The sequence below is a fragment of the Scyliorhinus canicula genome, chromosome 1 (genome assembly GCF_902713615.1).
Source record: "Scyliorhinus canicula chromosome 1, sScyCan1.1, whole genome shotgun sequence".
NCBI classification, from domain to species: domain Eukaryota; kingdom Metazoa; phylum Chordata; class Chondrichthyes; order Carcharhiniformes; family Scyliorhinidae; genus Scyliorhinus; species Scyliorhinus canicula.
The window spans coordinates 196,245,126-196,261,216 of record NC_052146.1 but is presented as its reverse complement, the minus strand read 5'-3'; the positions used below and the strand labels follow the sequence as shown (position 1 = coordinate 196,261,216).

The following is a 16,091-nucleotide window of genomic DNA, read 5'->3' as shown; positions in this document are numbered from 1 at the left end:
GTCAATTTTCTTTCACAGGCATCTCTATTGTTCTTTCACTTTAATTTACTGGGCATGATTTAACTAAATTGGAACAAAGTCCCAGAGCGAGCACATTTAGCCATGTGTTTCCTGGCGCTCGCCGTGCCGAGAAACACACTATCAAACGGCATGGGTTAAATAGGGGTCTGAGCAGGGATTGTACAGCTGAGGCCGCACATAGTCTCATTTTCTGCACTGAGGAGCTCCACTCCCCGAACTCTTCAGTGTAGCGAGAGAACAGGAATGCCATCTTTAAATGGCGTCTCGATCGCTGGACTCTCTGATGCAACCACCCCCCTCCAATTCGCTATGAGGTTGTTTTGCACACATGCAGGGCACCCCTGGCCCGATCGCCACCGTGTGATAAGTGCAAGTTTGGCACCACCAAACTGGTACCCTGGCAGTGCCACCTGAACACTTTGGCAGTGCCAGGCCGGGTAGATCCAGGGAGAGGGGTTTCCCCGCTTCTATCGGCCACATTGTGCTGGGTTGCACTGCTTTTCGGGTGCAGCGTGGCTGTTCGATCGCGCCCACCGTCTTTGACCAGTGACAGTGTGTTTTTGCATAAAACGGAACTAAAAGCTGAACTTACCCTTTGCTCAACTGAAGAAACAGAATCTGTGCAGTAAGCAGAAGTCATGTCAGAAGTTCTTTATTTCATAAGTTACAAAAATGAATATCTTATTCAAAAATGCCCTGCATTGTTCATACAAACCTTTGGAACAAATCCACTATTCACCTGTGCCATGAACACCATCGATTAAGTGACTGTTGCTGGGTTCTTTCTCCAAGGCAACTTGTGGGATATCTAAAAGGGATGTTCCTTTTGTCGACTTACATAGTTTGATAAATTTATCCCACACATCCATCAGCAATTGTGCAGCTGAAATGCCTTTAAAACGGATTGAATGTATCATGAAGGAAAATTTTGACAGTGTGGTGAATGTCATTCACACCGGATTATAATCTGTATATAGCTGTGTCTGTATTGTAAGTGCAGTTGCACTACCTGTCCTCCAGGGGAGTAGCTCTGGGAATGCTCGAGTTGTACGGGGCTTCTCCCGTGGCTCTGCCCAGGACTCCTCCCCCCCGGAAGCTGCTGTATAAAGGTCAGTGCCACATGGTCAGCCGGCCAGCTCACCGATAGTTCAATGGCTAGTAGGCTGGCTCTGTTGTGAGTATATTAAAACTGCTATTCTAATCCTACAAGCACGTGTCCGTAGAATTGTTGGTTCCAACAGACAGAACAAATAGATTTTTTAAAAACACGATATTGGGTTATCCACAGCTACAGCAGTAAAGGCCTGGGTATTTAATCTGTATGTTTTGGCTTCAATACCACAAATATCCAGAATAGTCTCACGCCAAGATTGCTAACGTTGAGCCACCTCACTGCTGTTCTCTGGGAATCAGTAGCACAGATCCAAGTTCAACGCTCAGTAGCAACCTAGTCATAGCAAAACAGCTATGATATCAGCAGTGCAGGATTTATGCAAAGGATTTTATTGTGGAATTCAAGCTTTACCATATGTGAAGGACAGCAGGGTGCATGTGTTAAGAAAGCAGTCATTTAATTGCTGGAATATCTGAAGCCCTGAAGTAATTCGTTGCTGTGGCTTAATACGGGTCCTCAGACAGCATGTTCAACATTTTGTTAATGGACGTGTTGTGAGGTTGAGGAGTGGGGTGTATGGGGGAACTGGAGAGGTGCTGGAAAGGTTTTTCACCACGCAACGGGTTTTTAAAGCACAAATAGTTTTATGGCACAAACTTTATCATGATGATGGTGCAGTTTATAGCTGGCAGCCTGTGTTTGATGCCGAGGCTCATGGCCACACCTCCTGCAACACGACAGTACAATTGTGGGTGCGCTGCCTAACGTCTGAGATTATTCATTCCAAAACTATGTTGCGGTTGCTTAGCTTTATTACAACACCAAATCTGTAAATGGAAATCCAGATATTGGAGAGCGATCACCCAGCGGATGGTCAGCAGTTTTCTACACATGTTCCAGGAAATGGATCATAAACGTTGAAAGCAAAACTTTGCAGATACTGGAAACCTGAAATAAAAACAGAAAGCGCTTGAAAGAAACTCTTGCAGGTCTGCCAGCATCTGTGGAGAGAGAAATAGAGCCAGTTTTTGAGGCCAATATGATTCTTCTTCAGATGTGATGAGAGGCAAGAATATGGGTTTTATGCTGCTAAAGAATGGTAGAGCGACAGGTGCGGCAGAGAGGTTAAGGGGCATTAAAAGACAGTTGTCACGGAACCAAAGGCAAAGGGAGTGGTAGTAATCACACCAAAGAAACAAAGGATTGGTCTGGGGTAGGTGTCAATAGCAGAACAAAGGTCAGCGCTGGCCGAAAGTAAAAAACATGAGAACAAGATACAGACTGGCACTTGGTGAAGTCGGGGGGGGGGGACTCCAAAATGGAGGATAGAGTTCATGGTCTGAAGTTGGTGAATCGAAATGGCAAGTGACCAGACGTTCGGTGGTCATGCTTGCGCACTGGGCAAAGAGGTTCCTCAAAGCAGAAAACATATTGGCCAGAATTCTCCGTTTCAGAGACTAAGGGCAGGATTCTCCGGCCGCCTCGCCCAGCAACCAAAGAATCCCTCCCTCCCGAGGTCAATGGACTTTCCCATTGTCCATGTCTCGCCTGTGGCGATCTTGCGGCGGGCGGGGTGGAAGAATCCAGCCCTAAGGGCTGCCGCCGGGACTGAATCGCGTGAGATCTACGGCCCCAAAAGTGGCACCAGCCCTGGAGCAATTCTGAATGTCCTAATGGGCTAGCACCGGGCTAGAACTAGTGCAATTCTAACAAACGCTGGCGTATGATTCTCCGGGGTTGAGATTGGCACTCAAGGGCCTGACCAGCAGGAGTTGCATATTAGCACTCCACCTCCCACACACCCTCATCCCAGCCAAGAAGATGGCTCTGGTCGCGCTGGACATGCCCATCCCGTTGATGGGTCAGCTGCGGCCAGAGGTATTTGGGGGGGGCGGGGGGCCTGGGGAGGCACCCATTTGACTAGTGGTGCTAAGTTCACAGTGGGCAATAAGTGGCATGCACAGCCACATGGCTGCGGCAATGGTGGTCCATGCCCGTCCACCCTGACCACACGGCCCACTCCCCCTGACCCTGGCAGAAGCCCCCCGGCCAGGGGCACAACTATCAGCACACTATAGTGATGTTGAACACTTTTTGTACCTCCTCTCTCTCCCTTAGCAGCCATGGCGCCTGTTTCTCGATTTTAAATACCACAATTGAATCTCGCCATTGGTAATTCTTCCTGGCGGAGGCAGAGCATTGCCAGGGCTCGGAAATTGTCAGGTCAGGCCTGTTAATTATATGCCAATGGTGTTTACTGTACAATTTGCCTGCCCATGTCGGCAGGTGGTGTGGAAAATGGTATGGTACTAGAATTGCTGAGCCAACAGGGTAGGACATGGAGTGGCAAGATCTGGGTTTATGGGCTCCGGAATTTGCGACTGAAGTGAGTTGCTTGAGTCGGGAAATTTTCTGGCACACCAGATCTGCATGGGTTTAAAGGCTGGATCAAATCGGGCCCCGCTGACCTCAGAAGCAGATTAAAGGTAGCTGTTTGGGCAGGTGGGTCGGTTGGTGGGGGGTTAGAAGGACCATTTTGATTCTCCGGTACTTAGTCTAGTTGTTTTAGAAATGTTAGGCCTCCTGGGCCTCATTTCCCTCCCCTCCCCCTCCCCCCCCCCCCCCCAACCACTCCATGACTCCAAGCCAACCCATGCTCCCACCTACTCCCCATGCGTCCTCATTCCCCTACATGCCACCTCAAAACCCCATGACACCTTCATAGCCATTCACCCACTATCCATCATGGGCAAACCTCAAGAGCCATGTGGAGATGCAGAAAGAATAATAGAACTCTCAATCAACTACTTGATCCAAAAAAAAAACCCTCATTCATAAAACCCATTCAAAACTGTTAAATAGACTCAAATGATATATCTGTTCTGAAAAACAAAGTTCTATTCAGTAACCACATCAAAGACAGCTAATCCTTTAATAGCTTCTTTATAACTGTCAATCAAAATGCGAATTCAACACTTGCCTGCTGGGATATGTGCTTTTGTAGCTTTTGAAATTCAGCGAAGCATTCATAATGACCTCAGCTGTGAAAACAACCCTTGGGAAATGTTAACAAATATCAATTCCACCTGGGTGCTGCACACTATTTGTACAGCCACTGTGACTCTGCAAAATAATGGCCTATGTCTCTGATTTCCTCCTGTGTGCAAAGTTTTCGATAGTTAGGATCTCATTGGAGATAGGAGTTCCATGAGTGACAGCAATCACCCAAGTTTATTTCTGGGCATAAACTTGATTCAAAATTAACATTACAGAGAGTAATGGAATTCTAATAGAGAGTAGTGGAATTCTCAGTGCTGTAGGGAAATTGGCTGAATTAAATGAGTGCACGAGTGTTATATGTTTATGCTTTGGAGGGAGGTATGGAACAAACGAATACACTAACGTAATCTTGAAGGAAGGTTTTCGTCAGACACATATGACAGAGATCTCATCACAGAGAGCATTAGGATTTCACAGAAGCTGAATCCCAAGTCAAATTCACATCATGCAATATTTCATTGGTGACTTACTTGAAATTAGTCAACAGTATTTTTTTGTAAATTCTTGGCTTATGAATGGACATTTAAAAAAAAAGCTACTGCAATTGATCAAAGAGGGGAACTGCATTCAGAACCATACAGAAGCAGAATATTTTCCACAGAAACTACGCCAACAATTGGGTGCTCAGTCATTGCAGCCAGTGAATTCTCACTGGGCCTTAAAGCAAAGGCCCAATGGCAGAAAATCAGACACTGGCCAGAAGGCTACTCTTGTCTGCCACCAGAAGGGCAGTTACAATATGGCACACAGGACTCCAAAACTAAGTTGTATAATGCTCCCAAAAACTGAATATTGCTCAGTGCACAGAATCTGACTCTAACATTCACAACTCGTAATGATATGAAAATGCTAATTTTATGGCCAAGACTACATTTTTATTATTTTTCTAAAGTTTTGTTTGCAGTGGAATAGAACTGTATCACTTCACTGCAATATTGAAGCAGCATTGATGCCAGTGTTCTTTTCAATACAGTACTGGGACAAATTGCTGGCCATTCACGTTAAGATAAGCCATTGGCTGTTCCACATGGGCTTTCCTTTTACAGAATACTCCAAACCTTCCTAAAGGCCCACATTCCCTCAGGTCCTTTTCGCACAAAGAGATCACCGTGTTTAATGAGTTTACTGGTGGAATTGAAACCTTAATCAACTCAAAGTGATGGATAGGCTGATCAACAAGTGTAACCTCCATGAAAAACAATGCTATTGTTCCCATTTCATTGAAAATTATCCAAATAGATCATACAACACTTCGAAAAGGTGATTACATTGTGTTGATTTATTTTGCAAAGAAAAAAAAAGGTTGCCACTAAACTTTACGCCAGCCAAACATTCAGGGCTGAAGTTCTTGGTTTTAGTTAACTAACAAAGGGCGACAAGATTATAAAGTGGCAGACATTATTCTTAAGGTGGATTTGGAAGGAAATCAACAGCAACAGTTAGATGATGATGGTTGATAGATGTAAATAATTAAACAAATTGACAGAAGTAATGGAGCATTAAGCCTTTAATGTCGCCAGCCACAATATGAACAAGCCCCCATGTTCAACAGTTTGGTCATCTTGATCTCCTGGCAAGTTAACAATACAAGACTTCCCTTTTCTAAAGAGATCCTACGCTGGGAGCAGATTGTGGTATGGCTGGGGGGTGGAGGGGAGAGTGGAGTTGCAGGAAGATTAAACAAACTTATTCTTCAAATTCTGATTTGAGGATTGATGATGGAGTGAGAGAGAAAGTGATAGTGATGGAGAAATACAGATATTAACACTGTAAAGATATTTACTGAAATCACAACACAACGAGAATCGGACTGAGCAATAATACTGCAGTCCATGTAGCTGGTGAGTAATCCACAGATATTAAACTCACTGCTGGCAATCCAACTGTCAAGCTTAATGTCTATGAAAAGTCTGAAGTGCATTCAATTTCTCATGTATTGTATCCTCAAGAGCAAAAGAAAAATCACGTTCTTATTGAAAATATAATTTAACACTGTCCTGTAGCAGTAGGTGTTCGCTTGTAAACTTTGATGAGGTGTGATGCATTGTAAAACAATTCACCCCTCTGATCATAACTTGGGCATTCAGTGGTATCATTATATCATCGCTTTAAAAAAACGAAGGAACCAGTTATATCTAGAGCAAGACAACTAACTACAATCAGTTTGGTGGAGCCATTTTGTAGCAAATTCATCTACAAATTTATTTACTACAGCAACAGTTAAAGACAACAGTCTTCCTCATGGTCATTTCTTCGCTGTAGGAAGTGGAAAATAAGCTGAAGAAGACAATATACTAAGACCAGGGGGGGTCAAGCATGCAGGCGTGCACGGCGCTTTCAAAGATTCCTGTAAAAATGTGCTGTGAAACTGCAAAGTGGCCTCCTGTGCTGTTTTTTATAAATATATAAATTAAACATGCTTTATTCTTAAAACTACCTGTACAGACAAAAACTTGAGCAACTTTGCTTCTTCAGCTGCACCATTTGTACCTTCATCGTTATTTCCAAATCTAAAACCGTGCAGCAGGGCAAAACCGTGATAATAATAATAATATCTTATATATTCTACCTTTTCAAAAAGAAAAAAAATTCCCAATATATACATTTTTATACCATCAATATACACACATGTACCATTGACTATGCAACTGTTCCAACAACAAAATAAAACAGTTTCGTGCAAATATACCTCCTGGAAAAATTAGTCTGGTCAGGAGGGAGTAGTATCTGGGTACAAACTGCAGTGACTGTTAAAGATTTCAAATTTCACATCTCAGACTCTGCACAAAGCCTGTGGCTCAGAGCTTAAATTCCACTTTCCTTTCAGCAGTAGGAACAGCTGGTGAGCATAAAGATAAGGTGACTCTCGTCGATATGTACATTCTTGGTATTCAAGCTCTCCGTGGGAGGGAAGGACAAAGGGGACGGAGAACGGGGATGGAGAGGGGGAAAAGTGACGGATAAAAATCACAGGACGATAAAATCCCTTGCTTCCAGACACATCTTGTTCGCTTCGATAGCAATTACCACTCAACCTCTTTCAATCCCATTCACCTGTCTCAGGGCAAAATATTTCTTTCTGATATAACTGAGAATATACAAACGTGGCAGGTACATGTTCCAGCCTTACGTCAATTAGCAGCCAATGAAATCAGATAGTTTTGTCTGTGTGTGTATGTGTGTGTGTTTGTATGTGTCTCTATCATGACTCCACATAAATACATTAAAAATACGTTCACATCAATACAGGTGATTTTTTTTCTCTCAAAAATATGTCTTGTACCAAGTTCTCAGTAAGAGCAGCTCCATGTAACCAACGATAAGCCATGGGACTTCAGCTCTTTCTATTGTTTCTGTATTGCACTGATACCAAGGTGCTTACTCCCAGGTCATCTTCATTGTACATCAGTGTTCCCGGCACATGGGAAGGTTGACAAACGTGAAAACGTTGAACTCCGTCAAAATGGAGAAACACAAGAAAACAGCGTAGAGGAACAGGGACACACAGCCAAGCTTCTTATCGAGCTTCCATTTGTTCAAATGAACACCAACTACCTATGGAGAAAACAACAAAAGCACCAACAACACATTTTGTTAGGAATGGGTTCCGAGATATTCCTATTACATGTCAAATTGATGTTAAGTACCCAATAATTGACACTGATACGTAAAGGGGTTGCAGGTGGCACTTGCGGTGGTGATAGAGTTTTGCAAAGTTCAAGGAAAATAAAGGTTTTTGGGAAAGGAGCAGAACTCTTGACTCTACTCAACAGCAGCCAGAAGCTAACACATTTTAGGGTTTTTTCAAAAACCATCTTCGGCACCTCACATTTCTCTAATGATTAATTAGTATCTTTATTTGGGCTCATAAACACAAACTAGATGATAGCACCATAGGAACATGAAGAGCAGGGTGCAGACATGTAGCCTCCTTTGTCTTACTCTGCATTCAATTCAATCATGGCTGACCTGCTCTGCAACTCCATTCTCCCACCTATCCTCTATCCCCTTAACCTCACAAAAATCTATTGATCTCAGTCTCAAAAGTTCCATTTGTCCCCAACATCCACAAACTTTAGGGACAGAGAGTTCCAGCCTTACACGCAAATTAAATAGGAGGTCTTTTTGCCATGGATGATCTTTTAAAAAAACTTTTTTCCAATTAAGGGACAATTTAGCGTGGCCAATCCACCTACCCTGCACGTCTCTGGGTTATAGGGATGAGATCCACATGGACACGGGGAGAATTTGAAACCTCCACATGGACAGTGACCTGGGGTCGGGATCAAACCCAGGTCCTCGGCGCCGTGAGGCAGCAGTGCTAATCACTCCGCCACCCCCACCATGGATGATCTGTGACCTCAACTCCACTTCTCTGCCTGTGTGGAGGAGTGTGTTCCAATTGCGTGCTTGAATTGCTCAGTGCGAATTTTAGGATTATGTCTCTCTGTTAAGCCAGCGACAATAAAAAAAATCCTCTCACTTTCGGAGACAATAAATGCATGTTGTTTTCCTTGCTTATTAAATTTCAGAAGCTCCAGTAATGTAAATCACGTTAAGGTTTTTGTGCATTGAGAGTTCAGCAGGATATTACATTTGCTTCATATTCATTTGGAATTGGTCACCCTCATTTGCTTTGTTCCTCATCGGACGATGCTGAATTTTAATGTGGTCCCTTCTAACAGAAAGACAGCCTGCTAGTGCGGCTTCATATTGAGCCTTCCCAAATGGCAGTTTGTCTGAATGGGACTGTTGGGCCCGAGAGAGAAAACGTCAGTGAGTTGCTTAACTGAGGGAGGAGCAGGGAGTTGGGGGTGGGGGGGGGGGGGGGGGGGGGGGGGGGGGGGTGCGCGAAGCATGTCAGAGCTGAGCCTGAACCTAAATAATGAAACATGGGAACAACAGACCACTCAAAGCTATAGTGAGATGATCATCATTCTACTGAGTAGTAGCACTTAGCAGAAGACAGCCTGAACCAGCTGTACATGGCTGGAGTAGTCTGCCTGATGGTGGCAACTTAGCAAACTGAAAGTATACATACATGCACCAACAATGGTGCCAACACAGAAATGAAGGTTGGCTGCTAAGATATCATTAATCGCTTAAAATCAGACAGGCAGACCTTCATAGGAAGAATGAAGGAATAAGCTTGCCATCTTGTAATTTTGGAAGGACAGATTTTAAAATGAACTATCACAGATGAGTCAGAGTACAGGAGGGAGATTGAGAACCTAGTAGAGTGGTTCAAAGACACCAATCTCTCCCTCAATGTCAGCAAAACTAAAGAGCTGGTCATTGATTTCAGAAAGCAAAGTATCGTACACACCCCTGTCTGCATTAATGGGGACGAGGTGGAGATAGTTGATAGCTTCAAATTTCTAAGTGAGCTCATCACCAAAAATCTGTCCTGGTTCACCCAAGCCAATGCTACGACCGAGAAAGCACAACAGCGCCTATACTCCCTCAGGAAACACATTGACTCTTACCATTTTTTACAGATGCACCATAGAAAGCATCCTATCTGGCTGCATCACAGCTTGATATGGCAACTGCTTGGCCCAAGACCGTAAGAAACTACAGAGAGTCGTGAACACAGCCCAGTCCATTATTTGAACCTGCCTCCCATCCATTGACTCTGTCTACACCTCCCGCTGCCTTGGGAAAGCAGGCAGCATAATCAAAGACCCCTCACACCTCGTTTATTCTCTCTTCCAACCGTCCATCGGGCAGGAGATACAAAAGTCTGAGCACACGTGATTTGCTTCTTGGGGGTCGGTTTGCAGGATTGAAGGAGCTGGAAGCGAAGTATGGGCTGGAGCAGGGGGAAATGTTTAGATACATGCAGGTTCGAGATTTTGCCAGGAAGGAGTTACAGAGCTTCCCGGGGACAGCTGGCCTCCACATTGCTGGAGGAGGTGCTGACGACAGGGGGACTGGAGAAGGGGGTAGTGTCAGCGGTGTACAGAGCTATTTTGGAAGAGGACAAGGCACCACTGGAAGCGATCAAAGCAAGGTGGGAGGAAGAGTTGGGAGAGGAAATGGAGGAGGGGTTCTGGTGTGAGGTGCTCCGGAGAGTGAATGCCTCCACCTCGTGTGCGAGGTTGGGACTGATACAGCTGAAGGTGGTAGACAGAGCGCACCTCAGGAGGGCGAGGATGAGCCGATTCTTTGAGAGAGTGGAAGATGTGTGTGAACGTTGCGGGGGGTGGGGCGCTAATCACGTTCATATGTTTTGGTCCTGTCCAAACCTGGAGGATTACTGGAAAGAGGTTTTTAGGGTAATTTCTAAAGTGGTGCACGTGAAACTGGACCTGGGCCCCAGGAGGCCATATTCGGGGTGTCGGACCAGCCAGGGTTGGAAACGGGTGCGGAGGCAGATGTTGTAGCCTTCGTCTCGTTGATCACCCAAAGGCGGATCCTGATGGGTTGGAGAATAACCTCTCCACCCTGTGCCCTGGTGTGGCGGGGGGACCTGCTGGAATTCTTGACTCTTGAGACGGTTAAGTTTGAACTGAGGGGAAGGACGGAGGGGTTCTACAATTCATGGGCATTATTCATCATGCACTTTCAAGAAATGGATAACATCAAACATTAGTTGGGGGGGTGGGGTGGTGGAATGTGTTAATGGTGACTATGGGTGATTCCTGATTCCTTTTTGTCATTTGTTTATGTGAACATGGGGCTAATGTTTGGGGTTTGGTGGGATCGCTGTTATTGATATTGGGATTGACATATTTGTTACTGATTATTGTTTATTGTTGGGTGTCAATTTGGGAGAAAATGTGAAAAAGGAGAATAAAAAAATATTTAAAAAAAAAGTCTGAGAACATACACTAACAGGTTCAAAAACAGCTCCTTCCCTGCTGTTACCAGACTCCTGAATGACCCTCTTATGGATCCCTCCACACATCATCTCCAGGGAGTAGTGCTCTAATACTTCACTTGATGTCTGTGTATTTACATTGTGTATTTATGTATGTCTTATGTTTCTTTCATGTATGGAACGATCTGCCTGGACAATACTTTTCACTGCACCTTGGTACATGTAAAAATAAACCCAAATCTCAAAGCAATTTTGACCTCAGGAGAATTATTGGTACTTTTCCAAATGTTTTTGGTGGCCTCCAGTGGGGTCATGTCTGACTGCTCAGCTGAAGGACGATTACAGATTTTAAGGACAAGAATATTAATTTAAGTCAGAATCAATGTCAATAATTTTAAGTAGCACGAGGTTAAGATGACTGAAATGTCTGTTGATTTTAGTTTCGGGTTTCACACATGAGACAAAGAAGGTCACATTGGTTTAAACCTTACAGTGCCGATAAGCTGCCAAATGTTTATCACGGAGAAACCTCAGCAGCGTTACTTCTAAGGAAAATATACTCGACGTGGACACCCTTTCACTGAAACAAAATCCCACTAAAATGCTGTAGGAGGCAGACAAAATTTGGGGATTAATATTGTCAAATTCCTTTTGTTCTTCTGGGCCCCAGTGGAAGATAGTGCTGAGTCTGGATAGTAGCTGGGATCATCAGCACAGAAAGGGGTTCCTACTCCTGCTCGCGAGATAACATTGAGACAGAATTATCTCCAGCAAATGCCAGTTTGCAAACCACTCGCACACCAGAAAGTCGATGAGGAAGAATGCATATAGTTCACCGGCTAATTTGAATTTCTGGTATGCATTTGGATGGATTTATTTCCAAACCTATGATGACGATTTTGACTCAAGTTGGACAGACTGGTCGAAATAGTCGGGTAAATCCTCCCGTCCCCTCTGCCGCACGAATCGTCGCGGGCGGGGCGGAAAATTTGACGGAACATGGAAACGTTTGCTGACCTCGGGCAGGAATTTCCGGTCTCAGGGCGGGCGGGATCGGAAAATTCCACCTGTTTCTTTGGTTTAGCTGAAGGAACTTTGAGTGCGAACGTGCAAGTCTGCGAGAAGGAAGGAAAGCAGATAATGTGGACGAGAGACGCATGAAGGGAATGTAAAAAATGGGTAAAATTAAAAGAATTTCCGAGGGCAGAAAAGTTTGTGGAAAAACAAACAGGACAAGAGGAGAGAAAGCTTCAGGAAATTCAGAATTAAATTGTCTCTTAATGAAAATCAAGCAAACCAGACGTTATGACATCCGAGCACGCAGCCACGGAGTGAGTTATAGCATCATCATTATATAGACACCAGTTACAGTTCAGCACGGACTCAGCAATGGCATCAATCTCAGAACACACTGGCAAGGACCTGGTGCAAATACAATGCAGTCAATACTTACTGTTACGAAAACAGAAGCTAGCAGTAATCCCACCGAATATATGAGCCCCCGACTGTTCAACGCTAACTAAAGAAAGAAAAAGAAAATATTTTACGTTCCTGACAGAAAATGTCATGGTGCTCAAATGAGACTTTGTTCTGCTGATAAGAGTTCGATGTAAAAATTACACTTTAGTCTCAAGCTCACCAGCTAAACAAATTGTTTCCTTCCTCACTGCTTCCCCCCCCACCATTAACTCGACGATAATTGGTCCACTATCGCAACTCCTTGTAAGCATGTGACCAGAAAATCACAGAAACAATTGCCCACGATTGGCTCCGTCTTACCGTACACAGTATCTTCCCTTGTGCGGGGCCTTGGAAAATCCACACCAGTGACTGCCAGTTACTCAAGGCCTGGTAGTGCCTGGTTATCTGGCTCAGATGCATAGTCTTCATGAGTGTGCTTTGGCAGCAAGTGTCGGTGTGCCAATTGACATTGGTGCACAGGTTACAACAGAGCATCAGACTGTCTTGTCCGAAAGTCACTGGTAATGAGCAGCAGTGAATTGGAAGGGACAATCAACTTTGCTGCATCTCTCTCCTTATAAACCAGTTCCTGTAGTCGGGGGCACTCTCGGCTTTGGCATTATATAAACCCTTTTTTGCCTTATAGTTATTTGCATTTATGACTTTGATAATGAAAGAACATCCTGGACAAAAACAGGCAACTGGCAATTGCTGGCCATCCCACTTGCAGGGACTATCTCAATATTGTAACATTCAAGATGTAGACCTTCGGCAGTAAGTATGATGCCCCTTTTGCATTGCCGATGAATAGCCCGTGTTTGCCCGGCTCATTCTTTGATGGTTCTGATGTTGTGGGGGCACTGCAGGTCCTTTCAAGTTTGGCCCATAACGTTATGCAGCTCTGGCCTAAGGCTTGCTCAGATATTGAGGGAAGGACTGTGCAAGTGAATTGCTGGTCCGTAACTCAGCTAGTCTGCAGAGTAAATCAGTGTTGAGTGGCAAGCCCTGGTTTTTGGGGCCATTTATCTTGCCCAAACACTTGCAAAGTCATATTCTCGGTCTCTGGGGGAGGATGAGGGGGAATGTACTATCTTCAAACACTGCCTCCAAATGCAAGCACTGTAACATAAATCAATAAGGGCCACTGAATGGATTTGTATTGTGAAGTGGCTTGATTTTCTTTTGTTCTCTCGCCTTTAATAATTTGGGGTTGTTGAATATTCATCACCATTGAAAAACCACAAATCATTAATGGTGGAGGAAGAGCTAAACGATTGGGTGGGGCTTACTTGGCGGGCTAGTGGAACTTTGGCAGCGTTCTTTTGTGAAGGTGTTATGCGGGAGGCTGGGAGTAAGATGTGACAGGCTCTTTACCAAAATGAGACCGTGTATGTTTGGGATGAGCAGAAAATGATGGGTGAAGTGAAGCAGGAATTCATTTTTCTCTCTCTCATGGGATAGGAGGATCGCTGACAAGACCCATCCCTGACTGCCCTTGGAAATCAACAGGGATTATGAGTTGGGAAGGGAGGAGAATGGCAGGCTAAGCACCGGTGAACAACCCCAGTCTCAGAGTCGAAGAAAAAAATTGCCTGTTTTGGGGTGAGCATTGTACATCATTTTTTAAAAACTGCATGATGAATAAACTGAGGCTAAATAAGTGAAGACCTGGGGCGTGGCACTTTGCAAATATGTCAGTTCTATAACTTTTTAAATACACAACAACTTAGCACAATAATTAAGACTTACATATGATCCGTAATTCACCGCAATTGTTTTTATTGTCCAGGGTAGGCCAAGTCCAATCAAGATGTCAAAGACATTGCTTCCTATAGAATTAGATACTGCCATATCTCCCATGCCTGTGAATATCAGAAGAGGTTATTTGTTACCCAACACCTTACTCAATTGTTTTTGCTGTTACCTCATACTTCTTGGACATGTTGAGCGATGAGTCAGCAAACACTTCCAATGTTTCTTTCACTTTCTCCTTGCCAAGTTCCATCCCTTGGACAGAGGACAAATACCTTTGATGTTTACTTAGTGTGCATTTCTTTCTACTGAACATGATTTGCCATTAAATTATCCAGAATTGTGTTTCCTTTAAAAGATTCTGACCATCTCCTATAAGTCCACAATCTTTCATCTTGTACAAACTTAGCTATTTAGTGGTGAGCCTGCACTTCCAGATCATTAAGTGCAGTAGGAACAACAGGTATTTCAGCCATAGACTCCTGGACATCCCGCTCAATGTGTACGGTCTTTTCTATCCCATTACTGCCTCTGTGTTTTCCAAATAGGTGTTGAACATTCATCCCTGGGTAAGCACGAACTTCCTCCAGAGAATGAAGCCATCATTCTTTGAGGTTTTTTTTAACCACAACTCTGTACCGCTGCCCTAATTGTGACCATCAGCTTGTCCATTGTCTCAGGCTGAATCAGGCAGTTTGCATCCTCAGTATTCTATTGATCCCAAGCTGAACTTTGACTGCATGTCCTCATCATCACAAAGACTGCCTACTTCAACGTTGCCAGTCTCCTGACTCAGTCTGTCCACTGACGAAACTCTCATCCATGCTTCCGTCACCTCAGGACTTGACTATTCCTGGCTGTCCTCATATACTTTGGCTCATCTAGCCCATCCTGTACCTAATTCGTGCTCTTATCACCTTTGTGCTCAGTGACGCACACTGGTTCCTGTTTCAAATTTGAAATTCTCATTCCCCCGTTTAATTTCCTTCCTGGCCTCACACCTCCATGGGTCTGTAACTTTCTCCAACTCTCTGTGACTCTTCAACTCTGGCCTCTTGCCCATCCCCTTACTCAATTTCATCTTACCCTTGGCAGCTGTGCCTTCAGCCATCTTGAGCCTAATTGAAAAATGAAAATCGCTTATTGTCACCAGTAGGCTTCAAATGAAGTTACTGTGAAAAGTCCCTAGTCGCTACATTCCGGCACCTGTCCGGGGAGGCTGGTACGGGAATTGAACCGTGCTGCTGGCCTGCTTTGGTCTGCTTTAAAAGCCAGCGATTTAGCCAAGTGAGCTAAACCAGCCCCTAATTCTCTACTTATTCATTGCCTCTCTCCTTAAGAGCCCCCGTTAAAACCCTCCTTGACTGAACTTTCAGTGGACCCTGCCAACTTCATCTGCTTTGGACTCGTGGTGATTTTTGTCTGATAATACTGCTGTGTCTTCTGATATTTAAAAAAAACACATGTTTTAGGTGCTATAAAAAATGCAAATTGCTTTTGAATGATCTTTATTGTTGGCGCCTTCTCTGGCTAAAACAAAATCTGTAAGAAGTATTCATTCAGCAAAGTAATTACCTTCTGGTTACTCTCATGTAATGAAGTTAATATACGTGTAGCTTCTAGGTTAGCCTGTTGTGGTTCTTTGAAAGCATATTCACTGACTCGCTCAAAATGCTTTGCTCCCGTAAAAATGTACAAACTTTGCATAGAAGACAGCTGAGTTTGAATACAGTTGTACAGAAAAAGGTAAAAAAAAAAGTGATTGTGTTGCCAAGAAAAAGTAGAAGATGGATGCCATGAAGACTACTTCAGGGTATCCAGAGAGATGATGGCGGTGCCTATTGGTGGGGATGGCTTTTG

General features: G+C 44.1%; 1 protein-coding gene across 2 annotated transcripts in view; it reads right to left on the bottom strand.

The window, feature by feature from the left end:
- Nucleotides 1–5,455: 5,455 nt before the first annotated feature.
- Nucleotides 5,456–16,091, bottom strand: part of slc24a3 (solute carrier family 24 member 3) — a 498,180-nt gene continuing 487,544 nt past the window's right edge. For both annotated transcript variants that reach the window (XM_038805855.1, XM_038805865.1), the window contains 3 exons: nt 14,229–14,341; nt 12,472–12,537; nt 5,456–7,750 (listed from right to left, as the gene is read on the bottom strand). In XM_038805855.1, coding sequence (XP_038661783.1) covers nt 7,601–7,750; nt 12,472–12,537; nt 14,229–14,341 — 329 coding nt within the window. In that variant the 3' untranslated portion in view covers nt 5,456–7,600. The remainder of the gene's footprint in view (nt 7,751–12,471; nt 12,538–14,228; nt 14,342–16,091) is intronic.